Raw genomic sequence first — 26,630 nt, forward strand, 5'->3', positions numbered from 1 at the left:
GTCATCTTCACTGCTATCTCTCGTCAGTCGCGTCAGCCATGCTTCATTCTCTTTGAGCCATGAACTGCAGTCAAGAGCATACGAGGTCCTGTCTTTTTGAACCTTTCAAAAATAATTTTGTTCCCGACTATAGAGTCTAAACAGTGTAAATCTATTCCCAGATGGTCTCTGATATTCCCAGTTGGCGTATATGTAGCATAAGCCACTCTTTCCAAATAAAGCTGTACTGTAGAAGGCATGCCAAATCATCAGCTGATAACTAGCATATGTTACGAGTTGTACTTCCGAATGTAATACATAGGAACTGGAAACATTCTTTTGATAACTGCGGCTGTTGAAACACAGACCCTTATTATTAAATATATTTCATGCTTGTTCTCTACATTTATCACAACAGGATTTGCGTAAACAGGTGTCCATGAGATAAGACAGACCACATTGTTTAGGTTAGGTATATTATCGCCCTGATAGTGCTAAAAGTTCAACGGAAAAATAAAAATAAATAACAGGAAAATATACCGCATTTATGGATACCTACAGGTGTGGCGGTAATGCGTTTTATCATCATAATGTTTAATTTTGTACGTTTGTTGTCTCATTTTTTAATAACACATACCCTATTATGTTTTGTTTGGCGTCTCCGAAAATCGTTTAAAATACGTGGGGACATAAAATCATTATTATTATTATTATTATTATTATTATTATTATTATTATTATTTGTTAGGTACGTTGGCGAGTAAAACAATCGTTTTAATTTGATAGCTTTTATCACGTTTTAAACTTACTTCTCTCCAAATATATAGGCCTACCTATATTGGCCCGAGTTACGAGATATTAAATGTCCACTTTGTTAATGATCTCGCCTGCTGTATAAACAGCAACAACTGCGAATATTTCTCAACCAAAGTAAACTCGTTTCCTCATCCCGAGGTGGTACAGCTCTTTTTAGACACACCCCCATCGGAGGGGAGTTACATGTACCGTTTTTACCGCATATCAACCTTCCTGCCATTCGTAAATCTCTGGCAGTACGGTACCGGGAATCGAAGTCAGACCCCCGAAAACAGCAACTAATTCTGCTAACCATTACGCTGGCGGACATTATTAACTACAAAAGACAGACATATAGCATGACTGATGCATGCTTGCAATACGCGGGTTGGACACGAAGCTAGGCCTATTCATCTATTTGTGCGACGTCATCAGAGTTGCAATAGACCTACGCTACAGAGGCGGACATTTCTTAACTATGAAACACAGATGTACCGCATGGATTCGATGCGTTTTTCATTGCGTGGGTCGTACAGACGAAACTATTCACAAATTTGTGCAAAGTCATCAGAGCTGCAATAAGACTTGTACCCGCTTCGAAGCGGAATCGTCATCGTTCTCTGATGAATTACGTTGGGGGGTCTTATAGGCGAGATTAATTTTTTTCATTTTCTTCGTCTTTAAAAGCCAGGGGGGTCTAATACGCGAGGGGGTCTAACACACGAGTAAATACGGTAATTCCATATCGCCAGGTAGTATCATAAGCTTTCTCCAGATCAAAACAAATGGCGACTATGTAGAAAGGTCTCTTGCATGGTGCTCTCTAGTCTGACCAGATGATCAGTGGCAGACCCATGAGAGCGAAAACCACACTTCCTTTTTCATAGCCCACACAAGTTGCCGGTTAACCATCCTTTCAAATAGCTTACAAAAGCATACCTGCCAACTTTCAAAAAGAGAAATCCGGAAGATCCTTGAGCAGAAATTTTTTAACAACACGCGCATGCGTAACAGTCTTGAGACATAATGAAAAAGGACGGCAAGAGGGGTAGGGGGGGGATAATAAACAATATTAATTGAAGTCAAAAACAGTAGAATCTTGTCGCAACGTTCTCAGAACTGTCGTTTTCCCGTATTCATAGTTGAATTTATTTGGTCCCAAAAATGTTCCATATAAACCAATGTTAAATTTCCCCGCATCTATCGTTTCTCGAACTATCGTTTTATTGCATCGATCGTCGAAAAATTATTTATCCTCGGTCAAAATTTGTATTGATCGATCGTACGTAAGAAAAATACAAGCAAAAGATTTTTTTAATTCAGAGGGACTGCTCAATACTTTTAGCATATAATAGCGGCAACCTGTTACGTGAGAATGTACGAGTGATTCGGAGTTGCTAGTCTTGAACAAGGATCTTGTAGGCTGGAGTGCTGTGTGCAGGTTATTCACAAGCAACCTCACTACAAGCCTCCTGGTGCCAACACTTATCCTTGGTCCAGTAACTGACCCCTAGAAGTATTCTTATTTACAAGAATTAAAACGTAGACAGCATAAAACTCAAATTTGCCACCATTTTCTATGTTGGTATAGGCTGGCTAGGGCTGACAACATTGTTGAAAGAAAAAAGAGAAAATTGCGCTGTGCGCCAGATATGTTTTTATTAGTCACAGGGTGATTAATCGTGTCGTACCTTGTGGAGTGTGTGGGATGCTAGAGGCCTGTTGACCGCTTTGTTGCCCTCTGCCTAGTAGTCTTGTTACAACCCAGACCTAACCAAGCCAGACCAATAATCTTTTCTCATAGCCTAGTCTTGTAACTAGTTCCTAAGTTGGCAGCCTCGCACAAGCCGATGTGACATCGTTCGAGACGTGTCGCATTGAATTTCTAACCTCTGTGACATCGTCTGAGCTGAACTGCGCGAGCCACGCCGTGTTGGGTATCTAACCTATCATTTGCAAAGGGTCTACGGAATCTTTTCCGAAATACCGGTTACCGCTGTAATATCCACACGTATATCTTTAATTTCCAATAAGAGAACTGAACTTAAAAAGTTTTCAATTATTACGAAATGTGTAAAGAAATGTGAAACAAAACTGCGTAAAAGTCATGCTTTTTATTTTCTTCTCGTACGTCTATATCATGGTTGCAATTTTTGATACCGGTATGTATAGTATGAGCTAAATGGTTAGCATGTGTTGGCCTTTGGTTCAAGGAGGTCTCGATTCCAACGGTTCGGGGCTGTTTATTTAAAATACCAATATAATGGTCCGTTATTGCGGGGGCTGTTTGTTTGCCGAATTAAACATTAGAATTCATCTTAGGTAGGCCCGCATTTTTATATGCGCTTAGATCACCTATCATGCGACAACTCAAATGACCTGCACCTGGCTCCGGAGGCCACACGCCATTATTATTGTTTATGGAAGGAACTAAATCAAGATTCGACAATCAACCATTAATCACCAAATGTGGAATAATTTCCCAACTAGACAAATTCAAGTATCTAGGCGAAATTATTCAGCCAGCAGGGTTAAATCAGGAAGCTAACAAAGAAAGAACTGCTAAACTGCAAAGAGCTTACAAAATCACATGGAACAGATACAACAAAAGAGGTATATCAAAAAATGCAAAATTACGACACTACAATACAGTCATCAAACCAGAGGGACTTTATGCATTTGAAACACTCATCATTGGCGGCAGGTCAGAAATGATAATAATAATGTTATTTGTTTTACGTCCCACTAACTACTTTTTAAGGTCTTCGGAGACGCCGAGGTGCCGGAATTTAGTCCCGCAGGAGTTCTTTTACGTGCCAGTAAATCTACCGACACGGGGCTGTTGTATTTGAGCACCTTCAAATACCACCGGACTGAGCCAGGATCGAACCTGCCAGGTTGGGGTTAGAAGGCCAGCGCCTTAACCGTCTGAGCCACTCAGCCCGGCGGTCAGAAATGAAAAGCATTGAGAAACAAGAGAGGAAAATTCTCAGAAAAATCCTAGAAATTTGGATGAAAAAGAAACCACACGTAATTTTTCAATTCACAGAAAAAATCACAGATACCATCAGAAAGAGACGACTAAAATCCTACGGACACCTACACAGAATGGATAACAACAGGCTGACAAAGAAAATTCTAAATCTAGCTCTAACCCTGAAAATCCGCAACAATTGGTTAGGCAGAAATTCATGAAGATCTACAAGAAATGGGTATTGAGGACGAAACCATTCAATCGGTACGAGTCACTCCAGGTAGAACAACAGAGGGAAGATGAGGGACAGGGAACTGTTGGTGAGATGTGTGGAAGTAGGAGGAAGGGAAAAGGTAGGAAAGGGAAATGTAGAGTAGAGGATATGAAAAGTTAAGTGGAATAGGGTCATGGGAAGGAGAAAAGGGAGGAGGAAGTAGCTTCTCCAGCTATCAGGAAAGACAGGGCTGACCAGGAGGGGAGGGGATCAAATGAGGTGGGTAGGGTTGAGGCTCTGGTCATGGGGGATTCCATCATTAGACACATGGGGAAAGTGTGTGGAGGAAAGGAAACCAGGGTGGAATGTTATCCAGGAATTAGGTCGAGGCAGATGTTGAGGAAAATAGAAGAGAGGGAGGAGGGGAAGGAGAAGGTGGTAGTGTTTCACGTTGGTACCAACAACGTAAGGCAAGCTGATATAAGTACCAACATAGTTGGAGATGTGTGGGATCTGGTAAATGCAGCACGGTTGAAGTTTAAGAAAGCAGAGATTTGTTATTAGTGGAATACTGTGTAGGAGGGATACTGACTGGAGGGTGATTAGGGATTTAAATGAGACTATGGAGTGGGTATGTGGGAAACTGGGAGTGAAATTTCTAGATCCTAATGGGTGGGTAGGAGATAGGGATCTGCGCTCAGATGGCCTTGATTTAAACCGCAGTGGTACGTATAAGTTAGGAAATTTGTTTGGAAGGGTAATAGGGAGGTACATTCAGGGAAACAGGATGGTCTAGGGAGCGGTGATAAAGGAACAGGGAACTGGAAATCAAGTAGGGATGATATAAAATTGTTAGTGTTGAACTGTAGATGTATTGTAAAGAAAGGAATAGAATTAAGTAATTTAATAGATATATATTTACCAGATATTGAAATAAGAGTTTGAATCATGGCTGAGAAATGATATAATGGATGCAGAAATTTTCTCACCGCACTGGAGTGTGTATCGTAGAGATAGGATAGGAATGGTGGGAGGGGGAGTGTTCATTCTGGTGAAAGAAGAATTTGTGAGCTACGAAAAAGTTAAAGATGAGACACATGAAATTCTAGGTGTAAGGCTCATTTCTAAAGATAATACGCAACTTGATATATTTGGAGTGTACAGATCGGGAAAGGGTTGCACTGACGCGGATTCAGAATTATTTGATAGGATAGTCAGCTATGTGGGAAACGACATGGAAAGAAATGTGATTGTAGCGGGAGATCTGAATTTGCCAGATGTAAATTGGGAAGGAAATGCGAACGACAGGAAGCATGACCAAAAAATGGCAAATAAGTTAATATGGGAAGGACAGCTGATTCAGAAAGTGATGGAACCAACCAGAGGGAAAAATATCCTGGATGTGGTGCTGATAAAACCAGATGAGCTCTATAGGGAAACTGAAGTAATAGATGGTATTAGTGATCATGAAGCTGTTTTTGTGGTAGTTAAAAATAAATGCGATAGAAAGGAAGGTCTTAAAAGTAGGACTATTAGGCAGTACCATACGGCTGATAAAGCTGACATGAGGCAGTTTCTAAAAAGTAATTATGATGGGTGGAAAACGGTAAATAAAAATGTAAACAGACTCTGGGATGGGTTTAAAGAAATTGTTGAGGAATGCGAAAGCAGGTTTGTACCTTTAAGGGTGGTAAGGAATGGTAAAGACCCACCTTATTATAATAGAGAAATAAAGAGACTAAGAAGGAGGTACAGATTGGAAAGAAATAGAGTTAGAAATGGCTGTGGAAGTAAGGAGAAATTGAAGGAACTTACTAGAAAATTGAATCTAGCAAAGAAGGCAGTTAAGGATAACATGATGGCAAGCATAATTGGCGGTCATACAAATTTTAATGAAAAATGGAAGGGTATGTATAGGTATTTTAAGGCAGAAACAGGTTCCAAGAAGGACATTCCAGGAATAATTAATGAACAGGGGGAGTGTGTATGTGAGGATCTTCAAAAGGCAGAAGTATTCAGTCAGCAGTATGTAAAGATTGTTGGTTACAAGGATAATGTCGAGATAGAGGAGGAGACTAAGGCCAAAGAAATAATAAAATTTACACATGATAACAATGACATTTACAGTACGATACAAAAGTTGAAAACTAGAAAAGCGGCTGGAATTGATCAGATTTCTGGGGATATACTAAAGACAATGGGTTGGGATATAGTACCATATCTGAAGTACTTATTTGATTATTGTTTGGTCGGAGGAGCTATACCAGATGAATGGAGAGTTGCTATTGTAGCCCCTGTGTATAAAGGAAAGGGTGATAGACATAAAGCTGAAAATTACAGGCCAGTAAGTTTGACGTGCATTGTATGTAAGCTTTGGGAAGGCATTCTTTCTGATTATATTAGACATGTTTGTGAAATTAATAACTGGTTCGATAGAAGGCAGTTCAGTTTTAGGAAAGGTTATTCCATTGAAGCTCAACTTGTAGGATTCCAGCAAGATATAGCAGATATCTTGGATTCTGGAGGTCAAATGGACTCTATCGCGATTGACCTGTCTAAAGCATTTGATACGGTGGATAATGGGAGACTACTGGCAAAAATGAGTGCAATTGGACTAGACAAAAGAGTGACCGAATGGGTTGCTATATTTCTAGAAAATAGATCTCAGAAAATTAGAGTAGGTGAAGCTTTATCTGACCCTATAACAATTAAGAGGGGAATTCCTCAAGGCAGTATTATAGGACCTTTATGTTTTCTTATATATATATATATATATATATATATATATATATGTAAAGGAGAGGAATCAGAGGTAAGGCTTTTTGCGGATGATGTTTTTCTCTATAGAGTGATAAATAAGTTACAAGATTGTGAGCAACTGCAACGTGACCTCGAAAATGTTGTGAGATGGACAGCAGGCAATGGTATGTTGAAAAACGGGGTTAAAAGTCAGGTTGTGAGTTTCACAAATAGGAAAAGTCCTCTCACTTTTAATTACTGCATTGATGGGGTGAAAGTTCCTTTTGGGGATCATTGTAGGTAGCTGGGTGTTAATATACGGAAAGATCTTCATTGGAGTAATCACATAAATGGGATTGTAAATAAAGGGTACAGATCTCTGCACATGGTTATCAGGGTGTTTAGGGGTTGTAGTAAGGATGTAAAGGAGAGGGCATATAAGTCTCTGGTAAGACCCCAACTAGAGTATGGTTCCAGTGTATGGGACCCTCACCAGAATTACCTGATTCAAGAACTGGAAAAAATCCAAAGAAAAGCAGCTCGATTTGCTCTGGGTGATTTCCGACAAAAGAGTAGCGTTACAAAAATGTTGTAAAGTTTGGGTTGGGAAGAATTGAGAGAAAGAAGAAGAGCTGCTCGACTAAGTGGTATGTTCCGAGCTGTCAGCGGAGAGATGGCGTGGAATGACATTAGTAGACGATTAAGTTTGAGTGGCGTTTATAAAAGTAGGAAAGATCACAATATGAAGATAAAGTTGGAATTCAAGAGGACAAACTGGGGCAAATATTCATTTATAGGAAGGGGAGTTAGGGATTGGAATAACTTACCAAGGGAGATGTTCAATAAATTTCCAATTTCTTTGAAATCATTTAGGAAAAGGTTAGGAAAGCAACAGATAGGGAATCTGCCACCTGGGCGACTGCCCTAAATGCAGATCAGTATTCATTCATTCATTCATTCATTCATTCAAGATAGAATGAAATATAGAAGCTTAGTAAACAAACATAAATTTGCAGAGAAACCAACAAGATAAAATACAGGCTGGACAAAAACACGCAGAAAGAAACACAGTGAAAAAATGAAGAGATAGTGGGGAAAAAAAGAAGAAGAAACATTGTGCAAAATAGTTCAAACGCGCTCCACAGTTGGGCACAATGAATAAAAAAAAAATATTAGTAATAATAATATAATTACATAACGAAAAATGTCCCAATACGGTACCCGTATTTTATTATTTTGCTTTCCCCCTATTGTTTACGTTGCTCCCATTTATAGTTTTCCCATATCCATCGTCATTTTCCCCTTGCCCCCTGAATAACGATTCATTGAGGTTTTACTGTGTATGTTATGATCACCCCTGAAATTAAATACTTACACAAAGTTACATCTTGATGAGTGCTCATCTGTTTTCACTTAACACTGGTAACATTTTCCGTGATCATATAAAACAAGGAAATCCAGCAGAATATGCCTCCCAAAAAGACTTATAATATTGTTTCTTAGTTGAATTCAATTACGAACACCACTAAAAAGACTAAATTGCTTAGAAATTCATCACACAATTCCACGAGTTTCAGATCTACCGCCAATGTTACTCACACCCACACACAAACAAAGCCTTTCAGCTGCTACAAAACATGACGCAGTTACTAAAGTTATTTTATATAAATTCACAGCCTGCTACTTTTTACGGATTTCTTTTATTCAAAATCGCAGCCTGCTACTTTTTTGGGAACATCTCATTGAATTAAGTAGCAGTTGAGGTAGAACAGGTGACAAAAGCATGGTGGCAATCGATAATGTGATTATCGATACATTTACCGGTCGAATTTCAAACACCGCATCTAGTATTACCAGCCACTATCAAAAGTCAAACAAATCCGATTTGACCGCAGAAAACGAAACCAAGCGCGGATATTCAAAATCCGTACATTTTACAGAAAAACCGGAATACTTGGCAGGTATGCAAAGGCCATTTGTAAAACACACTGGCCTATAACTATCCAGAAGTTCTGGATATTTACCTGGCTTGGGAATTGGTATCATAATTCCCTCAAGCCATTGAGATGGAAACACTCCCTCACTCCATGTTGTGTTGAACAGGACAAGGATATCCTTGAGACATCAGTCATTCAAATGTTTAAGCATTTGATTGTGGATATTGTCCGGTCCAGGAGCCATGTCCCTGTACAGAACAAGTGCACTCCATAATTCCCACTCCAGGAAAGGTATGTTATGGGAATGCGAGGCACTAAAGGCGAAGGAGAGATGGTGGCCTCTGCTTTGTGCTTAATAGGCAGAAATGCAGGGTTGCATCTCCCAGAGCTGGATGTATTTGCAAAATATGGTATGATGTGTTGGCTGTGTGCATTACCATGCTCATCTGGAGTGGAACCAAGAAACAGTCGTAATGTGCTGTGACTGCTAAGAGACTGTGTTCAAATTTGTCTGAGTGCAGTTGCTGAGTGAAGTGATTGAGTGTACGAAATGAAGTGAAAGGCAAACTGTCAGTCAGGATTATCACCATCTCAGGCAATACCAGCGAGTCAAATTACCTACTATGAGGACAGAGACCTTGTAAATACACGGCAATTAGTGGAGTGTAGTCATACATGGTAGAATATAATTGTGTTTATGGGTCATCCTGAATTAAATTAGATCAGTAAAACAATATATTATGTTTTTGGACAAATACTTAACTAGTGCACAGAAAGAGACGAGATCAAGTAGAGGTATGCAATTATGTTACCTTTGGAATGGAATTGCATATGTGATCCAAAGGAAGGCAGGATTAAGTATTTTCTTTTCTAAAATTACGTATTTCTGTACAAAAAAGTTTTTTTAATTTTCTGACGATTTTTGCTCAACCCCCATGATAGGATACAGTAAATGAACTACAGTATATTTTTCCTATGTGCTTTTATTTATGCTATGTCTGCTTTTTCCCCCCCTCATTATATCTATGAATGTACAGGTGTTACATTTTTTTTTTGTTAGTGGTTTAATGTCGCACTAACATCAGCGATGCAAGGATGGGAAAGGGATAGGAGTGAGAAGGTAATAACCATGGCTTAATTAAGGTACAGCCCCCAGAATTTGCATGGTATGAAAATGGGGAACCACAGAAAACCATCTTCAGGGCTGCCGACGATGAGAATCGAACCCACCATCTCCCGAATGCAAGCTCATAGCTACGTGACCCTTACCACATGGGTAACTCACGCGGTATTATACATTTTTAGATAACGTGTAATTTCATAAGAAAATTGCTGACAGCTTTCAAATATACCACCAAGAGACCTAAGATCAAGAGGGTTTAGAATGAAGAGGTTTGCAGTTATATCTGAAAGTGGAAACTGCCAGATGCTTCGTCAATAATCTTCCACCAGTCTATTTAAAAAGTGAGTGAATTAGCCCAGTGTCAATGTAGAGTCAGTCATGAGACAGTCAGCGAGTGAGCCACAGATCATTTGGGAGTGCATGAGTGAGGAGTGAGTTAATCAGATGCTCTTGACTGTGTGTGGTGTGTGAGTTGAGTTCTTAGTCTTTGCTGTGTTGTGGAGTCAATTGTTCTAGAGACAACAATGTGCTGTGAGAAGCCTTGTTGGAGAGCAGGAGTATGTTACACTGGAGTCCTATGTAGTCAGCCAAGTTAGTGAGTTCAATCTGTGTGGAGTGTAAAACTCGATCTTGAGTGCACTTGTAAATAACCATACATGGCAGTTTAATAAATTTCATCGATAGTAAAACACGCTACCCCTCTAAGTAATTATTTTAGTTTTTAGGACCCTGACAAACTGCGACAATATTGTCACTATGTTGCTATCAAGAAAATGTCTTCTTGTTTGCCTCATTCAGTATATCTTCCAACGCAGCATGAGCATATTACTGAGAGCATAATTTATTAGAGAAAATATACTATGGCAACTTTTAAGCACTATAAAACTAAAAGATGTGCTTACCTTGTTAGGAATAACAGTGGTATGAATCATGTTGCGGAATCTACCCACAGACGGGTCAACATCTTCTGGATTTATAACTTCCTCTTCTTCACTAAATGTTAGCAACTTTTTCTTCCTTTTACGTGAAGTTGGACGTATTTCCTCATCAGGAATTCCTAACATCGAGATGCGACGATTATGTGCAGTATTGAATTCTGTCAAGTTCTGCAAACAAAAATATGAGAACTATCTTGTAGATGTATTCTCCTAGCATGGTGGTATAGTAAAAGAAATAGAATCAAGGTGTAACAGAGCTAATGCAGTGAGACTGCAGTTACAATCAATGGTATTCTGTAAGAAAGAAGTCAGCTCTCAGACAAAATTATCTTTAAACCAATCTGTTTTCAGACCCAATTTACTGTATGGAATTGAAAACTGGGTGATCTTAGAATATCTTAAATTTGAAGTAATGCACATGAAAATAGTTTTTTTGCTACTGGCATTATGTTGCACTGACACAGACAGGTCCATTGAAATAATAACAATAAGTTATTTTATTAATTTGACCACCTAATCAATACAATAAATCTTGTCTTTGTTGAATTACATTGATATGTTAATTAAAATGGTACATGTTTTGCCTTACATATAGGCATCATCAGCCATGGGTTTAACCTTGGAATAAAATCAGGCACCTGATTTGCATTTAAATAAAATAAAACTAATTTTAAAAAAGCCTTGAAGAGACTTGAGAGCAAATTAGCATATGGTAAAAGACTAGTATAATGTTGATTTTAAAGACTATGCTATGAGTGAGAAGTTTACATTTGGTGAAAGTATTTGTAATAGTGACACTGGAAGACTACTATTATAAGTAAAATGAATAAAGCAACAGTTTGTTAATAAACAAGTAGTAAAACTTGCTATAAAATTATGTTGACCGACTAGTAGTTGGAACTAGATAATAATGAGAATGACTATCAAAATAGTATTTTTAAAAACATAATGTTGAATAAAATAATGTTGAAAGATGGTCAAGTGACCTGTAATTATTTGTTTCTGTAAGATAAAAGTAAGTCAATAGCATATGGTGATGTTGTGGTTCATTTTGATGAAGAAGTACGAGGTTGTAGTTGAAGGTTAATATACAATGTTAATATTGGACCTCTATGGACCATCTCATTTGATATGATGCTAAAACTAGAGATGGGCGAAACTCTCGTTCGAGATACTCAACACTGACGTCACCACTCTTGATGCATCTTCGAGGTCTACGTAGGGATGGGCATAACTCTCATCTGAGATACTCAAGACTGACGTCACCACTCTCGATGCATTTCGAGGCACGCTCCAATTGGACCTCAGCCAGGGTGAATATGGTAGAAACAGAAATGATTATTAAACACTGAAATTGAGCTGTTAGCATGGCTCAGTTGGCTAAATAGCATCGCTGGGTATTATCCTCCACTGCGTTTTGTGGTGGTTCGAATCTTCTCTTCAAATATTTTTTGTTTGTTTATGTTTTGCAATCGGAGTTTCGGCTACCAAATACACGCCTGGTCGTGCAGAAACAACCAAATTGCTAATAGAAGTAATTGTAATGTTACTGAATATACAAAATAACTGTAACCGCTCTTTCGAGCGTACATAAATAATAATAATAATAATAATAATAATAATAATAATAATAATAATAATAATAATAATAATAATAATAATAATAATAATAATACTTGTAGTAATTAAGATAATACTTAATAATATGAATAAGGAGGTAGAAATATGACGCAGTGGCGGAGAATTCATATAAACCAACACAGGGAACACTTACAGGCCTAAAAATGACAACTAAGACAGGATGTGGAAGCTGCGGGAAGCCCTCATCGAGGTACATGGAACGTATGACGTTATGGGGGAGAAAAGACTTACAAGAAACACCCTCTAGCTCAACTATATTAAAAATGACAAGAAAGTTTTACAAAATACAGTTCCACGACACGGAAACAAGACATACTTAAGTAACTTAACATAAAACTTGATTTAACAATGAAGGTGATGCTACATTAAAGGTATAGTTTAAAGCGAAAGTATTTAATGGATGAAAGAATTGAAAGTACGACAATTGGAACCTAGGGTAAACTCAGACTCATCAAATTAAACCTTTAAGATGACATTAAGCGAAGAAATAATGTAACACAAAAGGAATTAAACTAAATGAAACGAAACCAGAAAACATTGAGAATAACATTGCAAAAACACTGAAATAACACTTACCGCGGAAAGATGGAGCTCCCGAGGGTAGCCCTCGAGCGCGAACGCTCGCGAGGGCGGTCGGATGGAAAAATGACGCCGAGCTCACGCATCATTTTTCGAAGCCGGCCACAAGGCCGGAAATGGCCCGATTACAATCAACCAATAAGATCAAACTTACCCTAGATTCCTGAACCTTTTTGCCAATAGGAAATCTTGTGACCATATATGGTCATTTCAACATCGTTAGCAATTGCACAAGTTCTGGAACATTACGATTACAACACCAAAATTTCATCATAGGAAACCACACGTGTGGTACAGGTACAGGATGCTCCAAAATAAATCACCTTACAAATTTTACATCAGATTACATAAAAACTACATTTAAAAAAAATCACTTCAAAACACTTTTGCATGTTGAAATGTTCATACAGTTCAATATTTCTTGCGGTTACATAAAATTCCAGTAGAGTCCAGAGTTGCAAAAAAATTAAATCCTTCAGACAAATAAAAAAAATTAAAATTTACATTTCCAAACACACTGTAGTTTCAGTTCTCCGTTCCACCGACCGGTGACAATAACCAACAGATAATAAAATCTCCTCCACTTCCAACACATGCAATATAAACCAATCATAATGTAAACAAACCTGATTAACTCGTGGCCATGTCATCTGATCAGTTAGCTTTGTATCTGTATTGCACTGAAAATAGCACTCATAATAATGTTATTTGTTTTTCATCCGTCCTAAATGCTAGTTCTTGACAGACGCCGGGGTATGGGATTTATATCCTGCAGGAGTTCTTTAACGTGCTGGAAGCCAACAACATGGAATTGTTACCTTTAAAACAGTAGGTACACTGACAGAACATATTGAACACACTGTGATAAAAATGTACGAGTTTCGACAGAGGGTTATAGCATTACTCTGTGTTTTGTGTTGTACGTTTTGGTTGTTGCATATTACAGACTTTGCTACTCTGGGTTTTGTGTTGTACATTTCGGTTATTGAATATTGCAGGCCTTTTCTCTGTTGTGAAGGTATTTTCACAGAAATAAGGTGGTTTGTGGTAATAAAACCGAATAAATCATAATTTAATTACCGGTTCTACTCTATAACGAACCACCGGAGACCACGGGTACCTTGTACCAATATACACAGAAGGTTTTATTGAACAATTTCCTAAAGTTTGTCGATGGAGTTCGGCTTCATCCTGTATATGTGCCTTGAGGTCTGATAATATCTTATTGTAGCTGGTCTTGAATTATCATTTTCATAGAAACGACCTATTTGTTACCATACTTATATAAAAGTATCGATAGTCCAGAAGGAGACTTAACCCGAGAGTGAGTCCCTTTTCAGATACATGTACACATACCAGGATCTTTATGTCATTACTGGTTTATTTTCCTTTCTGTTCAAATTATTACACAACTCAATGCGTCATAAAAGAAATAGTTTCAATAAAATGTTAAAAATATGTCACACTCTTCATTACTATTTATTTCACATACCCACTTCCTGAACCACAGGAACTAATCAATGAAGGATAAAATACATCACCTAGCCGAGAATCGAACCCGAAGGCCCTTAGACCAAACGCCAGCATGCTAACCATTTCGCCATGGAAGCGGACAGTGCACATGTAAAATGCAGGAAGTACAGGTAGGTAAGTTGACTGCGAGTAGATTATAAAGAAGTGGGCGTGTCTCATTAGTTGTTATAATGATGTTATTTGCTTTACGTCCCACTAAATACTTATTAAGGTTTTTGGAGACGTCATCAGTTGATCAGCAGGCGAAGTATAGTCGAGGGATAACACACCACGTGCGCATTATGTCCTGATTCAAACTTCGAGATAGGATTATGAGTCATGGACTGCATCAGTTGCTCGAAATGCATCGAGAGCTCTCGATACGTTTCCCAGCACTGCCTCGAGACAAAGAGCTCGTGCGCCTGACGTCACTATACGCCATCGAGATAGCATTATGAGGCACGCACTGCATCGCTTGCTCAGAATGCATCGAGAGCTTTGCATCACGCAACCCATCACTAGCTAAAACGTTGTTAAGATATTTAGGTTTGTTGACATGCTGACATGCTGGTCGAAAAGGCAATGTGACAGTTGAATGTAGCTAACGTGTTGAATGTTGGATCAAAAGTAGAATCTGTAAAAGGAAACCAGGAGCATGGTGTTAATTATATGAAAAAATCGTAATTTTTTTTAGGTGGAAATCGTGTACACCTGTATCACATGTAACAGACAGGTCCTACGGAGACAAAGGGATAGGAAAGGGCTAGGAGTGGGAAGGAAGCGGCCATGGCCTTAATTAAGGTACAGCCCCAGCATATGCCTGGTGTGAAAATGGGAAACAACGGAAAACCATCTTCAGGGCTGCCGACAGCAGGATTCAAACCCACTATCTCCCGGATGCAAGCTCACAGCTGCGCGCCCCTAACCGCATGGCCAACTCGTCCAGTGGACATGAAAATACCAATACAAACAAGTTGGAATATTGCCAGGAGGGTACTCAGAATAAGCATATAAAGTCAAGTTAAGAATAAACTTTGTGGATGAAGCTGTATATATAAACCAACTTTGGAGGTGGGGTCATGTGAGGAGGAATGGTGGAAGATAGGTTACCTAAGAGAATAAGAGATAAAGCCATGTAGAGAATTAGAGGGAGACTAAGACAATGAAGTTAGACTCAGTTTGTAATGATTTAATGATAAGAGGTATGGAACGTAAGCAAGACCACATAGCAAGTTGCAAACAGAGGTTTGCGTAGGCACTTAGTTAATCTCGTCCTCCGAGGCTCCATCAAGATCCTGAGACACCACCTCTATAGCTACAGCTCTGAAATGCCACACTAATTATACTGTTCCTTTATAATTTAGAGTTTTCTTCAATTAATAGATCTGTACAGAAAATTTTATATGTTCTACCCTGTACTTAGTGGCAGCCTGTAAATACAGGAGGTTGTTCCTAAATAAATGGAAATGTTTATGTATACAAAGAGACCGAAAATCCGCTAAGAAGAACGTTTCGTTTTTGTTTAATGACCTTGAAAAGTCCAAAATTATTATCATGAATCCGAAGCTTCCCACAGCAAAAGCACTACTCAAGATCCATGAAGCTGACTCCCCATAAGACCCATTATCAATTTCAGAAACAGTCCGACTTATGAAGTATCTGAGTTAATTCACAAATCACACTGTTATTTTCAAGCCAATACATCAGTGAAAAAATCCATACAATTTTGCAATAAAATTAAACATTTTCATTTATCCAAACACCACAATTTCTTCACTATCAATAATGTCATTTACCAACAAATAGGTCTTCCCATGGGGTCACCAGTTCCAGGGATCCTTGTGGTTATTTACATTGATCATTTAGAACATTCTCACATCATTGGTAAGATTAACAGCATTCAACACTGGACACACTATGTAGATGACACGTTTGTTTTTTAAGACAAACTAAGAGTAATACATACTTGAATTTCTCAACTCCACTGATCCATATATAAAATTCACCACAGTGTCAGAAAACAATACTGTCTTTAATTACCTGGACTTAAGCATTATGCGCAACTGCAACAACACTTTATCCTTTAATATATAGAAGAAACCCACCCACACCATCAATACCATCCAACAAACTTATATGCACCCAGACATACATAAGAAAGCAACTTACAATAGCATGGTACTCAGAGCATTAACTGTTCCTTTATCTCGCAAGAATTATAAAAGTGAAATTAACATCATTCACAATATTGCAGAACACAACTGTTTTAGTAGAACCTTCATCAGCAGAATCATCAATAGGTATAAGAGCAGACCCAAGACTACCATGAAAAAGATTCTACTCTTAAAGAGAAGTTTTCCACTTTCACATTCAATAATAGTAGCATTTACCAAATTTCTAATATCTTTTAAAAACACAACACAAAATAGCATTTAGAACCTCCCACAACAACTCCAAACTCATTTTCAATCCATACACTGTCAACAATAACAATAATAACATTAATAATAGATATTTGAACTCCAGAGTTTACAAATTAGAATGCCAATCCTGTAATTCCAGCTATGTTGGTCAAACAGGCCGCAATTTTGTCATGAGATACGCCGAACATCGCAACACTCTCAAATAGAATTGTTTTTCAGCTATGAGTGAACATCATAAAGAATTCAGTCACGAATACACATCAATAGATAAAGATCTTAAGATCTTGCATTATGACAAAAAAGGCACCTTGCTCAAAGTTCTCGAGAGCATCCACATCGATTTAGATCAGTTTATGAATCCCTCTCATAATTTAAATGAAATCAACGAAAAAAAGAACATTCTACTTGAAACATTCTTTTCATATATTTGTCAGAACTTCTACACTTCGTCCAACGATGTTCTAGTTTGTTGATCCCTTCCGAATAATAGGATATGTCCAAGTCTGCAAAAGTCGCAAACACAGCTGAGCCAACAATAAACATGATCATAAGAACAGGACTGTTAACTTTGAGAGGTTTCTAGAGAACAACCAACAATTACGAGGGGCGTTCGAAAAGTCCGTGCAAAAATAAAAACTACTTATGTGTTTGGGGTAAACCTTTTTTATTTTTCGACATAGTCTCCTTTTAGGTTTATACACTTCATCCAACCATGTTCTAGTTTGTTGATCCCTTCCAAATAATAGGATTTGTCCAAGTCTGCAAAATATGCATTAGTGTTTGCAATCACCTCCTCGTTTGAATAAAATATTTGTCCCGCCAGCCATTTCTTCAAATTGGGGAACAAATAGTTGTCCGAGGGAGCTAAGTCTGGAGAACAGGGGTGATGTGAAACGAGTTGGAATCCTATTTCCATTAATTTTGCGACTACACCTGCTGAGGTGCGTGCTGCTGCGTTGTCGTGATGGAAAAGGACTTTCTTGTGGGCCAATCACGGGCATTTTTCTTGCAGCTCGGTTTTCAAACGGTCCAATAACGATTAATAATATGCACCTGTAATAGCTTTACCCTTCTCCAGATAGTTCATGAGGATTATCCCTTGCGAATCCCAAAAGACAGTCGCCATAACCTCTCAGGCCGAAGGAACGGTCTTCACCTTTTTTTTTGGTGCAGATTCCCCCTTGGTAACCCATTGTTTAGATTGTTGTTTGGTCTCAGGAGTATAGATAATGTATCCATGTTTCATCCACAGTGACGAAACGACGCTTAAAGTCCTCCAGATTCTTCTGGAACAGCTGCAAACCATCCTTGCAACACTTCACGATTCCGTTTTTGGTCAAGCGTGAGCAATCGCGGCACCCATCTTGCGGATAATTTTCTCATGTCCAAATGTTTATGCAAAATATTATGTACCCATTCAGTCGAGATGCCCACAGCAGTAGCAATCTCATGCACCTTAATTCTTCTGTCATCCATCACCATATCACGGATTTGATCAATGATTTCTGGAGTCGTAACCTCCTCAAGCTGTCCAGAATGTTCAGCGTCACTTGTGCCCATATGGCCAGTCCGAAAATTTTGAAACCACTTATAAATTGTTCTAATCGAAGGTGCAGAGTCACCATAATGTTTATCAAGCCTCCCTTTAGTTTCCTGAGGCGTTTTGCTTTTCATAAAGTAATGTTTAATCACCACACAAAATTCTTTTTCGTCCATTTCTTGAAAATCACTCAATTTCCTTGATTCACATGAATGCCAAACACAAAGAAATAGACCAATATGGCTGAAACTTGGTGTGCGTTCATTCAAGAGATGCTACCAACTAAACATGAACTCGATACGCGCCGGTGGTGCCATCTCTCGGACTTTGCAAACCAGCTTCGTAATATGCAAGTTTAATAGTTTCTTCACAATTATTTTCCTTTTTTACTTATCAGTCCAAGTTTCTCATAGGCCTACAACCTCATTTTTCCGTAACAGATTGGAATTTCACTGACGGTTTCCACTATGTTCACAAACTGTTTGCCATACATCTGTTATCTCCTCTAACACGGCTTCTCGATATTTTCGCTGCCCTCCTGACTATTTAGAATAAGGCAGGCGCACCTGACCAACAATGGAAATAATTACTGATAGCGGTACCGCTGAAATTAAGAAGATCAGGCCTTTCGAGAGGGTTACTGTTCCAAAATTTGAAATTAATTGGTAGCTTTCCATCATGTGTCACATGCAATTTGCCTTCTGCGTGTTTCCTCTCAAATTTGGTTTCTAAAGTTTTTCGCTCCCCCTTAACTATTCGTGGTGATGGTGACTACAAAGACAGACTGTCAATTCTGAATTTTTGACACAATGATTTCGTCCTGTTTTTGATTATATCACACTGAAAAATTTTTGGAATAAGAGGTCCACAACCTCACCAAAAACACTTATTTTTCATTTTCCGTCCTATCTCATTTGCTTTCGTTCTTTTCTTCGTGGCTTTTTAGCTTCAATTATGTAAAAATGTTAATTTTTTTTTTTTCACTGAAGATGTCTCAAGTGAGTTGTTTTTATTGCTCCATCTAAAGATGGAGATGTGTATATATTGAATTGCTTTTTTTATTTTTCTGTCATGTATCTTTTGTTTTTCATTTCTTCCTTCATCATGTTTTTCGCACATCTTTAGCTTCTATTATGTAATGATGGAGTTATGTTATTGTATTGAATAGAACGACACATTAAATTTTCCTTTGTAAAGTGAAAACCGTCAATACGGAATGATTCTACCAACTCATAGTTCACAAGTGCCAACCCTTGCTGCACCACAAAATATTGTAAGACCCATTAACCCATTCACTGCCAAACCCGTATATATACGTTATTGAACGCCGTGCGTCGTCTGCCAAACCCGTATATATACGTTTTGGTGCAGTAAGTACTTCACCGATCTTACAAATGTACGCGATATAGTGTCATGCTTTGATATTCCGTGGAAATGCTCAAGGAAGTTCTGTACGGCAGATATACCACTCCATTTTGCGTGTTTTGAAAGTGATCTGTTGTTATTTCAGCTTCATTGGAGTGGAACATCTTTCCCACTTACGTGTTGCCATCATGGTGTCTTGAAGTATACACACATCTCTTGTTGACGAAGAAATTGAATGTTTCTCATAAATAATGATTCTGGAGAGCTACATTTTGGTAATGAAGATGGAGAATATCTAAGTGGCGATATTGAAGTACAAGAAAGTGCGAGACAAAGTAATAATGATGAATCTCATTCAGAATTGTCACCCCTTCCTCACATAAATTATTTTTCCCCAAATGTAAATGATTTTGAAAATACCGGATCTTGGATCAACAATTTTGAATTATATTTCAGTAAATGTATCACCGAGCGGAGTAGCCGTGTGTATTCACATGCTATGTCTATGGAGCCAAGCTCTGCACCCGGCAGCCGAGTGGGTTCGAACCCCACCGTCAGCTGTCCTGAGAATGTTTTTTTTTTTGTTTTGTTTTGTGGTTTCCCTTTTGCACTCCAAAGAAAAGGCCAGGACAGTTCCCATTCATAAGCCATAGCCGATTCCTTCCACTTCCTTACCCAGTTTCATTCACCATCATTCATTTTACATTCATTATCTTCTCAACTGAGATATGCATCGGGAAGGGCATCCGGCTGTAAAAATATGGTGTAAAATATAATTTCACTTCATCCCCGACCCTGTATTGGGCTGCGGGGCTAAGGGGACTTCATGCATTCCATTAATTGTAACAGTAAACATGTATCTGTGAAAGTGCTTCTTCCTTTAAAAAAAAAACAAAAAAAAAACAAACAGCCCAGAGGCCTCGGCTGGTCATAAAAACTCAGCAGTGAAAAGGTTAATGCATGCAGTCACCTTAATTCACAGTTAAACATTTCAAATGGCATGGAAAAAACTATATTTCTGAAATGAATCCAACAAGACACATTTATTCAAATAATACACTTGGATAACCCATAATACAACACCATACACTAACAAATGTAACCTCACACCCGAGGAAAAAAAAAAGCATGATTCAAAAGGATAAATCTATATGCAACACGCAATACAAGTATGGTAATCCAATGAATAAAGTACTTACACAGGGGAGCCAAAAAGACTGTCCAATTGGAAACACACGGCACAACAAAACAAACTTTGAAATCCCAAACATATATTTAATATAATATCAAGAAAAATAATTTTGTACAGTACCTGAAAAATATCAAATACACTGACTGACAGAGCAAATGCAACACCAAGAAGGAGTGGTCAGAACTTGATGCCAATTGCAGGGTAGACTGACGTCACTGAGGTATGCTCATAATGTGAAATGCGCCGCTGTGCTGCGCACGTAGCGAACGATAAATGGGACACGGTGTTGGCGAATGGCCCACTTCGTACCGTGATTTCTCAGCCGACAGTCATTGTAGAACGTGTTGTCGTGTGCCACAGGACACGTGTATAGCTAAGAATGCCAGGCTGCTGTCAACTGAGGCATTTCCAGCAGACAGACGACTTTACGAGGGGTATGGTGATCGGGCTGAGAAGGACAGGTTGGTCGCTTCGTCAAATCCCAGCCGATACCCACAGGGATGTGTCCACGGTGCAGCGCCCGTGGCGAAGATGGTTGGCGCAGGGACATGTGGCACGTGCGAGGGGTAAAGGCGCAGCCCGAGTGACGTCAGCACGCGAGGATCGGCGCATCCGCCGCCAAGCGGTGGCAGCCCCGCACGCCACGTCAACCGCCATTCTTCAGCATGTGCAAGACACCCTGGCTGTTCAAATATCGACCAGAACAATTTCCCGTCGATTGGTTGAAGGAGGCCTGCACTCCCGGCGTCCGCTCAGAAGACTACCATTGACTCCACAGCATGGACGTGCACGCCTGGCATGGTGCCGGGCTAGAGCGACTTGGATGAGGGAATGGCGGAACGTCGTGTTCTCCGATGAGTCACGCTTCTGTTCTGTCAGTGATAGTCACCGCAGACGAGTGTGGCGTCGGCGTGGAGAAAGGTCAAATCCGGCAGTAACTGTGGAGCGCCCTACCGCTAGACAACGCGGCATCATGGTTTGGGGCGCTATTGCGTATGATTCCACGTCACCTCTAGTGCGTATTCAAGGCACGTTAAATGCCCACCACTACGTGCAGCATGTGCTGCGGCCGGTGGCACTCCCGTACCTTCAGGGGCTGCCCAATGCTCTGTTTCAGCAGGATAATGCCCGCCCACACACTGCTCGCATCTCCCAACAGGCTCTACGAGGTGTACAGATGCTTCCGTGGCCAGCGTACTCTCCGGATCTCTCACCAATCGAACACGTATGGGATCTCATTGGACGCCGTTTGCAAACTCTGCCCCAGCCTCGTACGGACGACCAACTGTGGCAAATGGTTAACAGAGAATGGAGAACCATCCCTCAGGACACCATCCGCACTCTTATTGACTCTGTACCTCGACGTGTTTCTGCGTGCATCGCCGCTCGCGGTGGTCCTACATCCTACTGAGTCGATGCTGTGCGCATTGTGTAACCTGCATATCGGTTTGAAATAAACATCAATTATTCATCCGTGCCGTCTCTGTTTTTTCCCCAACTTTCATCCCTTTCGAACCACTCCTCCTTGGTGTTGCATTGTCACTGTCAGTCAGAGTATATAATGGCCAAGTAGTATTTTTCTTTTGGTCACAAATTAGGATTATTGCCTTTTTAAAGAAAGAATGTACAGTATGAGAGGGTGCTTCATAATTTATTTATTTTTCTGTAATCACTAATAATGAACTGCTCCATATCGTCCATAGCCTTAACTGTCGCTTCGTCAGCATCACTTAGACTTATCGCAGAATCCAGAATGGCTACAGCGGCAAGCACATCATTTTTTAACGGAATAGTTATTGCCTGCACCGTATCTGCATCATGTTCAACAGCAGCTGGAATTGCATCTCCCTCTGGCATCACGTAATCATAGCTGATCAACATGGCGAGATCTCGCTCCTCTGAAGTAGTCCACGCATGCTTGACGAAGAGGTATTCGGCGAAAGTTATACAGACATCGGACTTTTGCCGTAACTCCTCCCATTCATCTTCTTCTTCTTCTTGTACCTCTTTTAAGGAACCAAATCCACACTTGACGAAGCAGTTCACGATTGTCAATGGAAGAATAGCATCCCAGGCAACTGTCACTCCGCATTGCATCTATCACGTTCCACTTGCTTATTTCTCCTGCCAGAATATTTCTAGTGACTTCATGGAGAAAGTAATGTACCAGCCGCTTTCTGTACACGTTTCAGAGACCTTGAACCAGGGATCCAGTGTGCTAAGTTGGGGCGAAACGCTGGCAATCAGGAATGAGTTAGCTGGAAAATTTATAATGTCCAATATCGCACCAACTATTTCGGAATTATAAATTTACTCATTCGGGGCAAATATTTCAGGTTCCCTATGGGAATCAACATCTACATCATCTGATGGCCAGGCAGGCATCAATTTTTGGAAATGAGGCAAAGTCTCTTATAGTGCATTGGCACTGCCAATGGTTCCAAGTAGCCTACGCAGTGGCCTCCACGGTATGCACTAGCCATGTGTCTTGGTGGGTGTGCTATTTTCCAACTGATGAGCCCAACTTAGCACAATGGGGCAAAACAGTGGCAACCAGGAATGAGTTAAGCTGGAAAATTTATAATGTCCAATAATGGACCAACTACATTGGTTTTATAAATTTACTCATTCAGGACAAATATTTCAGGTTCCCTATGGGAATCAACATCTATATCATCCGATGGCCAGGCAGGCATCAATTTTTGGATATGAGACAAAGTCTCTCATAGTGCATTGGCACTGCCAATGGTTCCAAGTAGCCTACGCAGTGGCCTCCACGGTATGCACTAGCCATGCGTCTTGGTGGGTGTGCTATTTTCCAACTGATGAGCCCAACTTAGCACAATGGGGCAAAACAGTGGCAACCAGGAATGAGTTAAGCTGGAAAATTTATAATGTCCAATAATGGACCAACTACATTGGTTTTATAAATTTACTCATTCAGGACAAATATTTCAGGTTCCCTATGGGAATCAACATCTATATCATCCGATGGCCAGGCAGGCATCAATTTTTGGATATGAGACAAAGTCTCTCATAGTGCATTGGCACTGCTGATGGCTCCAAGTAGCCTACGCAGTGGCCTCCACCGCATGCACTAGCCATGCATCTTGGTGGGTGTGCTATTTTCCAACTGATGAACCCAACTTACCCACCCTGGGGCAAAATGATGCTGGCAACCAGGAATGAATTAGCTGGAAAATGTATAATGTCCAATAACGGACCAACTACATTGGTATTATAAATTTACTAATTCGGGACAAATATTTCAGGTTCCCAATGGAAATCAACATCTACATCAACACTTATGGTTGCCGTGACATGGCAACCGAGCTTCTCAACGCACACTCCCCCAACCCCAAACACACTTTCCTTTTACCGTATGCACTTGGCAGCAGTCACAGTCTCATGTTCTTACTATCGTGGAAAAAAGTATAGACACCCAAGTTTATATGTTAATAAGACGTTTATCCTTTGTCCCACATAGAAACAAGCTACACCAAAATTTAGCTTATTTTATTCTACGTTTAATTATGTGTAGTAGAAATTTTTATCGTACTCAGTTAAAATTTTAACACAGGTTGAACAAAAAAAGTGCCGGTATTTTTTCCATTTCCAACAGAGTGCTCATTTTGAAAATTCATAACTTTAAAAGTACTGATCTGATCATTATCAAACCTCAATATATCATAAAGCAACTTACTTGTTAAACTGCATACTCAGTTTTTACTTAATCTGATTTTTGTGAAAAAAGTTGTCGTAAATTTTGTGAAACAACATTTTCTCATTACTGGGTGATCAGATTGCAAGTCATTAATATCGTTGTAGATCCGTATTGAAAGGTAATATACTTACTAAAATAATTAATTGTTTATTGTTCATCCATCTATTCAATACATTAAGTTCTAAGAAATTTTAGGATTTCATCCTTATTATATTAGATGAAATGGGACATGTTTCACCTCTCTTTGTAGGCATCACAGGCCATTGTATCTCCTCAAGATTAAATCAAGCACTTGATTTAAAGTTAACTTATAAGTTACTAAGTTACTATACACTTAAAATTGGAAAAACGGTCATTATAGAAGAATTGAAATGTAAAATTATGGTAATGTGTTGAATTATAGCAATAGCTATGATTAAAGATTGATTGTATCAAATATACATAATATTACATAATGTTAAAAGCTGTTACACTTTTTCAGTATGATTATAAGAAAGACCTAGCAGGTCAGTACAGGAGTACAATGCAGTTGCTTTCAAAACTAAAATGAGCCTCGGAAAGAAAAATATTCTGAATGTCGACAATACTTCATGTACTCTTGGAACTAATGACGACGTCATATCCGATGTTCATTCAAGATGCACGAGAAGAACCAATCATAGAAACAAGCTTCGGATTGGAATCTTAAATACTATGACAGGGAAATGCAACTAAATCACGGATTTAATGAACTGTAGACATATTCACATCTTAGGGCTAAGTGAAACCAAATGGAAAGGTTGCAACACGAGAATGTTAGAGGATAATACAGATGTTTATTCCCATAGGGAATTTAAAATATTTGTCCCGAATGAGTAAATTTATAATACCAATATAATGGTCCGTTATTGGACATTATAAATTTTCCAGCTAACTCATTCTTGGTTGCCTGCGTTTCGCCCTCGTGTGCTAAGTTAGGCTCATCAGTTGGGACTTAGCACACCACCCTATGGGAATCAACATCTGTATTATCTGATGGCCAGGCAGCATCAATTTTTTTGGAAATGAGACATGGCTCTCATAGTGCATTGGCACTGCTGGTGGCTTCAACTAGCCTATGCAGTGGCCTCCACGGTATGCACTAGCCTTGCGTCTTGGGTGATGTGCTAAGTCCCAACTGATGAGCCTAACTTAGCACACGAGGGCGAAACGCAGGCAACCAAGAATGAGTTACCTGGAAAATTTATAATGTCCAATAACGGACCATTATATTGGTATTATTAATGTTAGAGGATGCATATACATGATAGTGGAGTGATAATCCTGCAGTGGCGAGGAATGGAGTTGGTTTTATACTCCATAAAGATACTGATAGTGTAACAGACATCTCATACATCAATGAGAGATTAATCAAAGCTAAAATATGCCTAAATGGAGAAACCCGAACTGTGATCCAAGTTTATGCTCCGCAGCAGGGTTGTGGTGATAAGCAAAAAGCAAGCTTCCTAGAAAAACTAGAGGACATCATTGATGAAGAGAACATAATGATAATTGGGGATTTTAATGCCCAAGTAGGAGCTGATAGGTCAGGTTATGAAGGAATTATTGGTCCATATGGATTTGGTAATAGAAATGAGGAAGGTGAACTTCTGCTTGATCTCTGTACACGAAACCAACTTCTGGTGAAGAACTTGTGGTTTCAGAAATGGGATAGCCACAAGATAACGAGGTACAGCTTGGATGGTCAGTATAGATCAGTGATAGACCTTATCGTCACAGATAGGCTAAGTGGAGAAAAAGTGCATGATGTAAAATTGATACCTAGTGAGAGCCTTGATAGTGACCATAGGCTCCTCATTGCAGACCTAAGAGTCACCAAACCTATTATTAAAGTAAACAAGAAGAAAAAAACATGAATTAAAGAATGGAAAATGAAAGATCTGGAAGTCAAACAGCAGTTTCAAGAGGAAATCAGA

At 39.3% G+C, this 26,630-nt stretch overlaps 1 protein-coding gene across 4 annotated transcripts in view; it reads right to left on the reverse strand.

Moving 5' to 3' along the window:
- The window catches only part of NiPp1 (nuclear inhibitor of protein phosphatase 1), a 152,070-nt gene that overhangs the window by 87,197 nt on the left and 38,243 nt on the right, over positions 1-26,630 (reverse strand). For all 4 annotated transcript variants that reach the window (XR_010859535.2, XR_010859534.2, XR_010859533.2 and 1 more), the window contains exon 5: positions 10,664-10,867. Coding sequence is in view for 1 of the 4 variants with exons in the window: in XM_067143280.2 (XP_066999381.1) it covers positions 10,664-10,867 (204 nt within the window). In the remaining 3 variants the exon portion in view is untranslated. The remainder of the gene's footprint in view (positions 1-10,663; positions 10,868-26,630) is intronic.

This window comes from Anabrus simplex, chromosome 3 (assembly GCF_040414725.1).
Source record: "Anabrus simplex isolate iqAnaSimp1 chromosome 3, ASM4041472v1, whole genome shotgun sequence".
Lineage (NCBI taxonomy): Eukaryota > Metazoa > Arthropoda > Insecta > Orthoptera > Tettigoniidae > Anabrus > Anabrus simplex.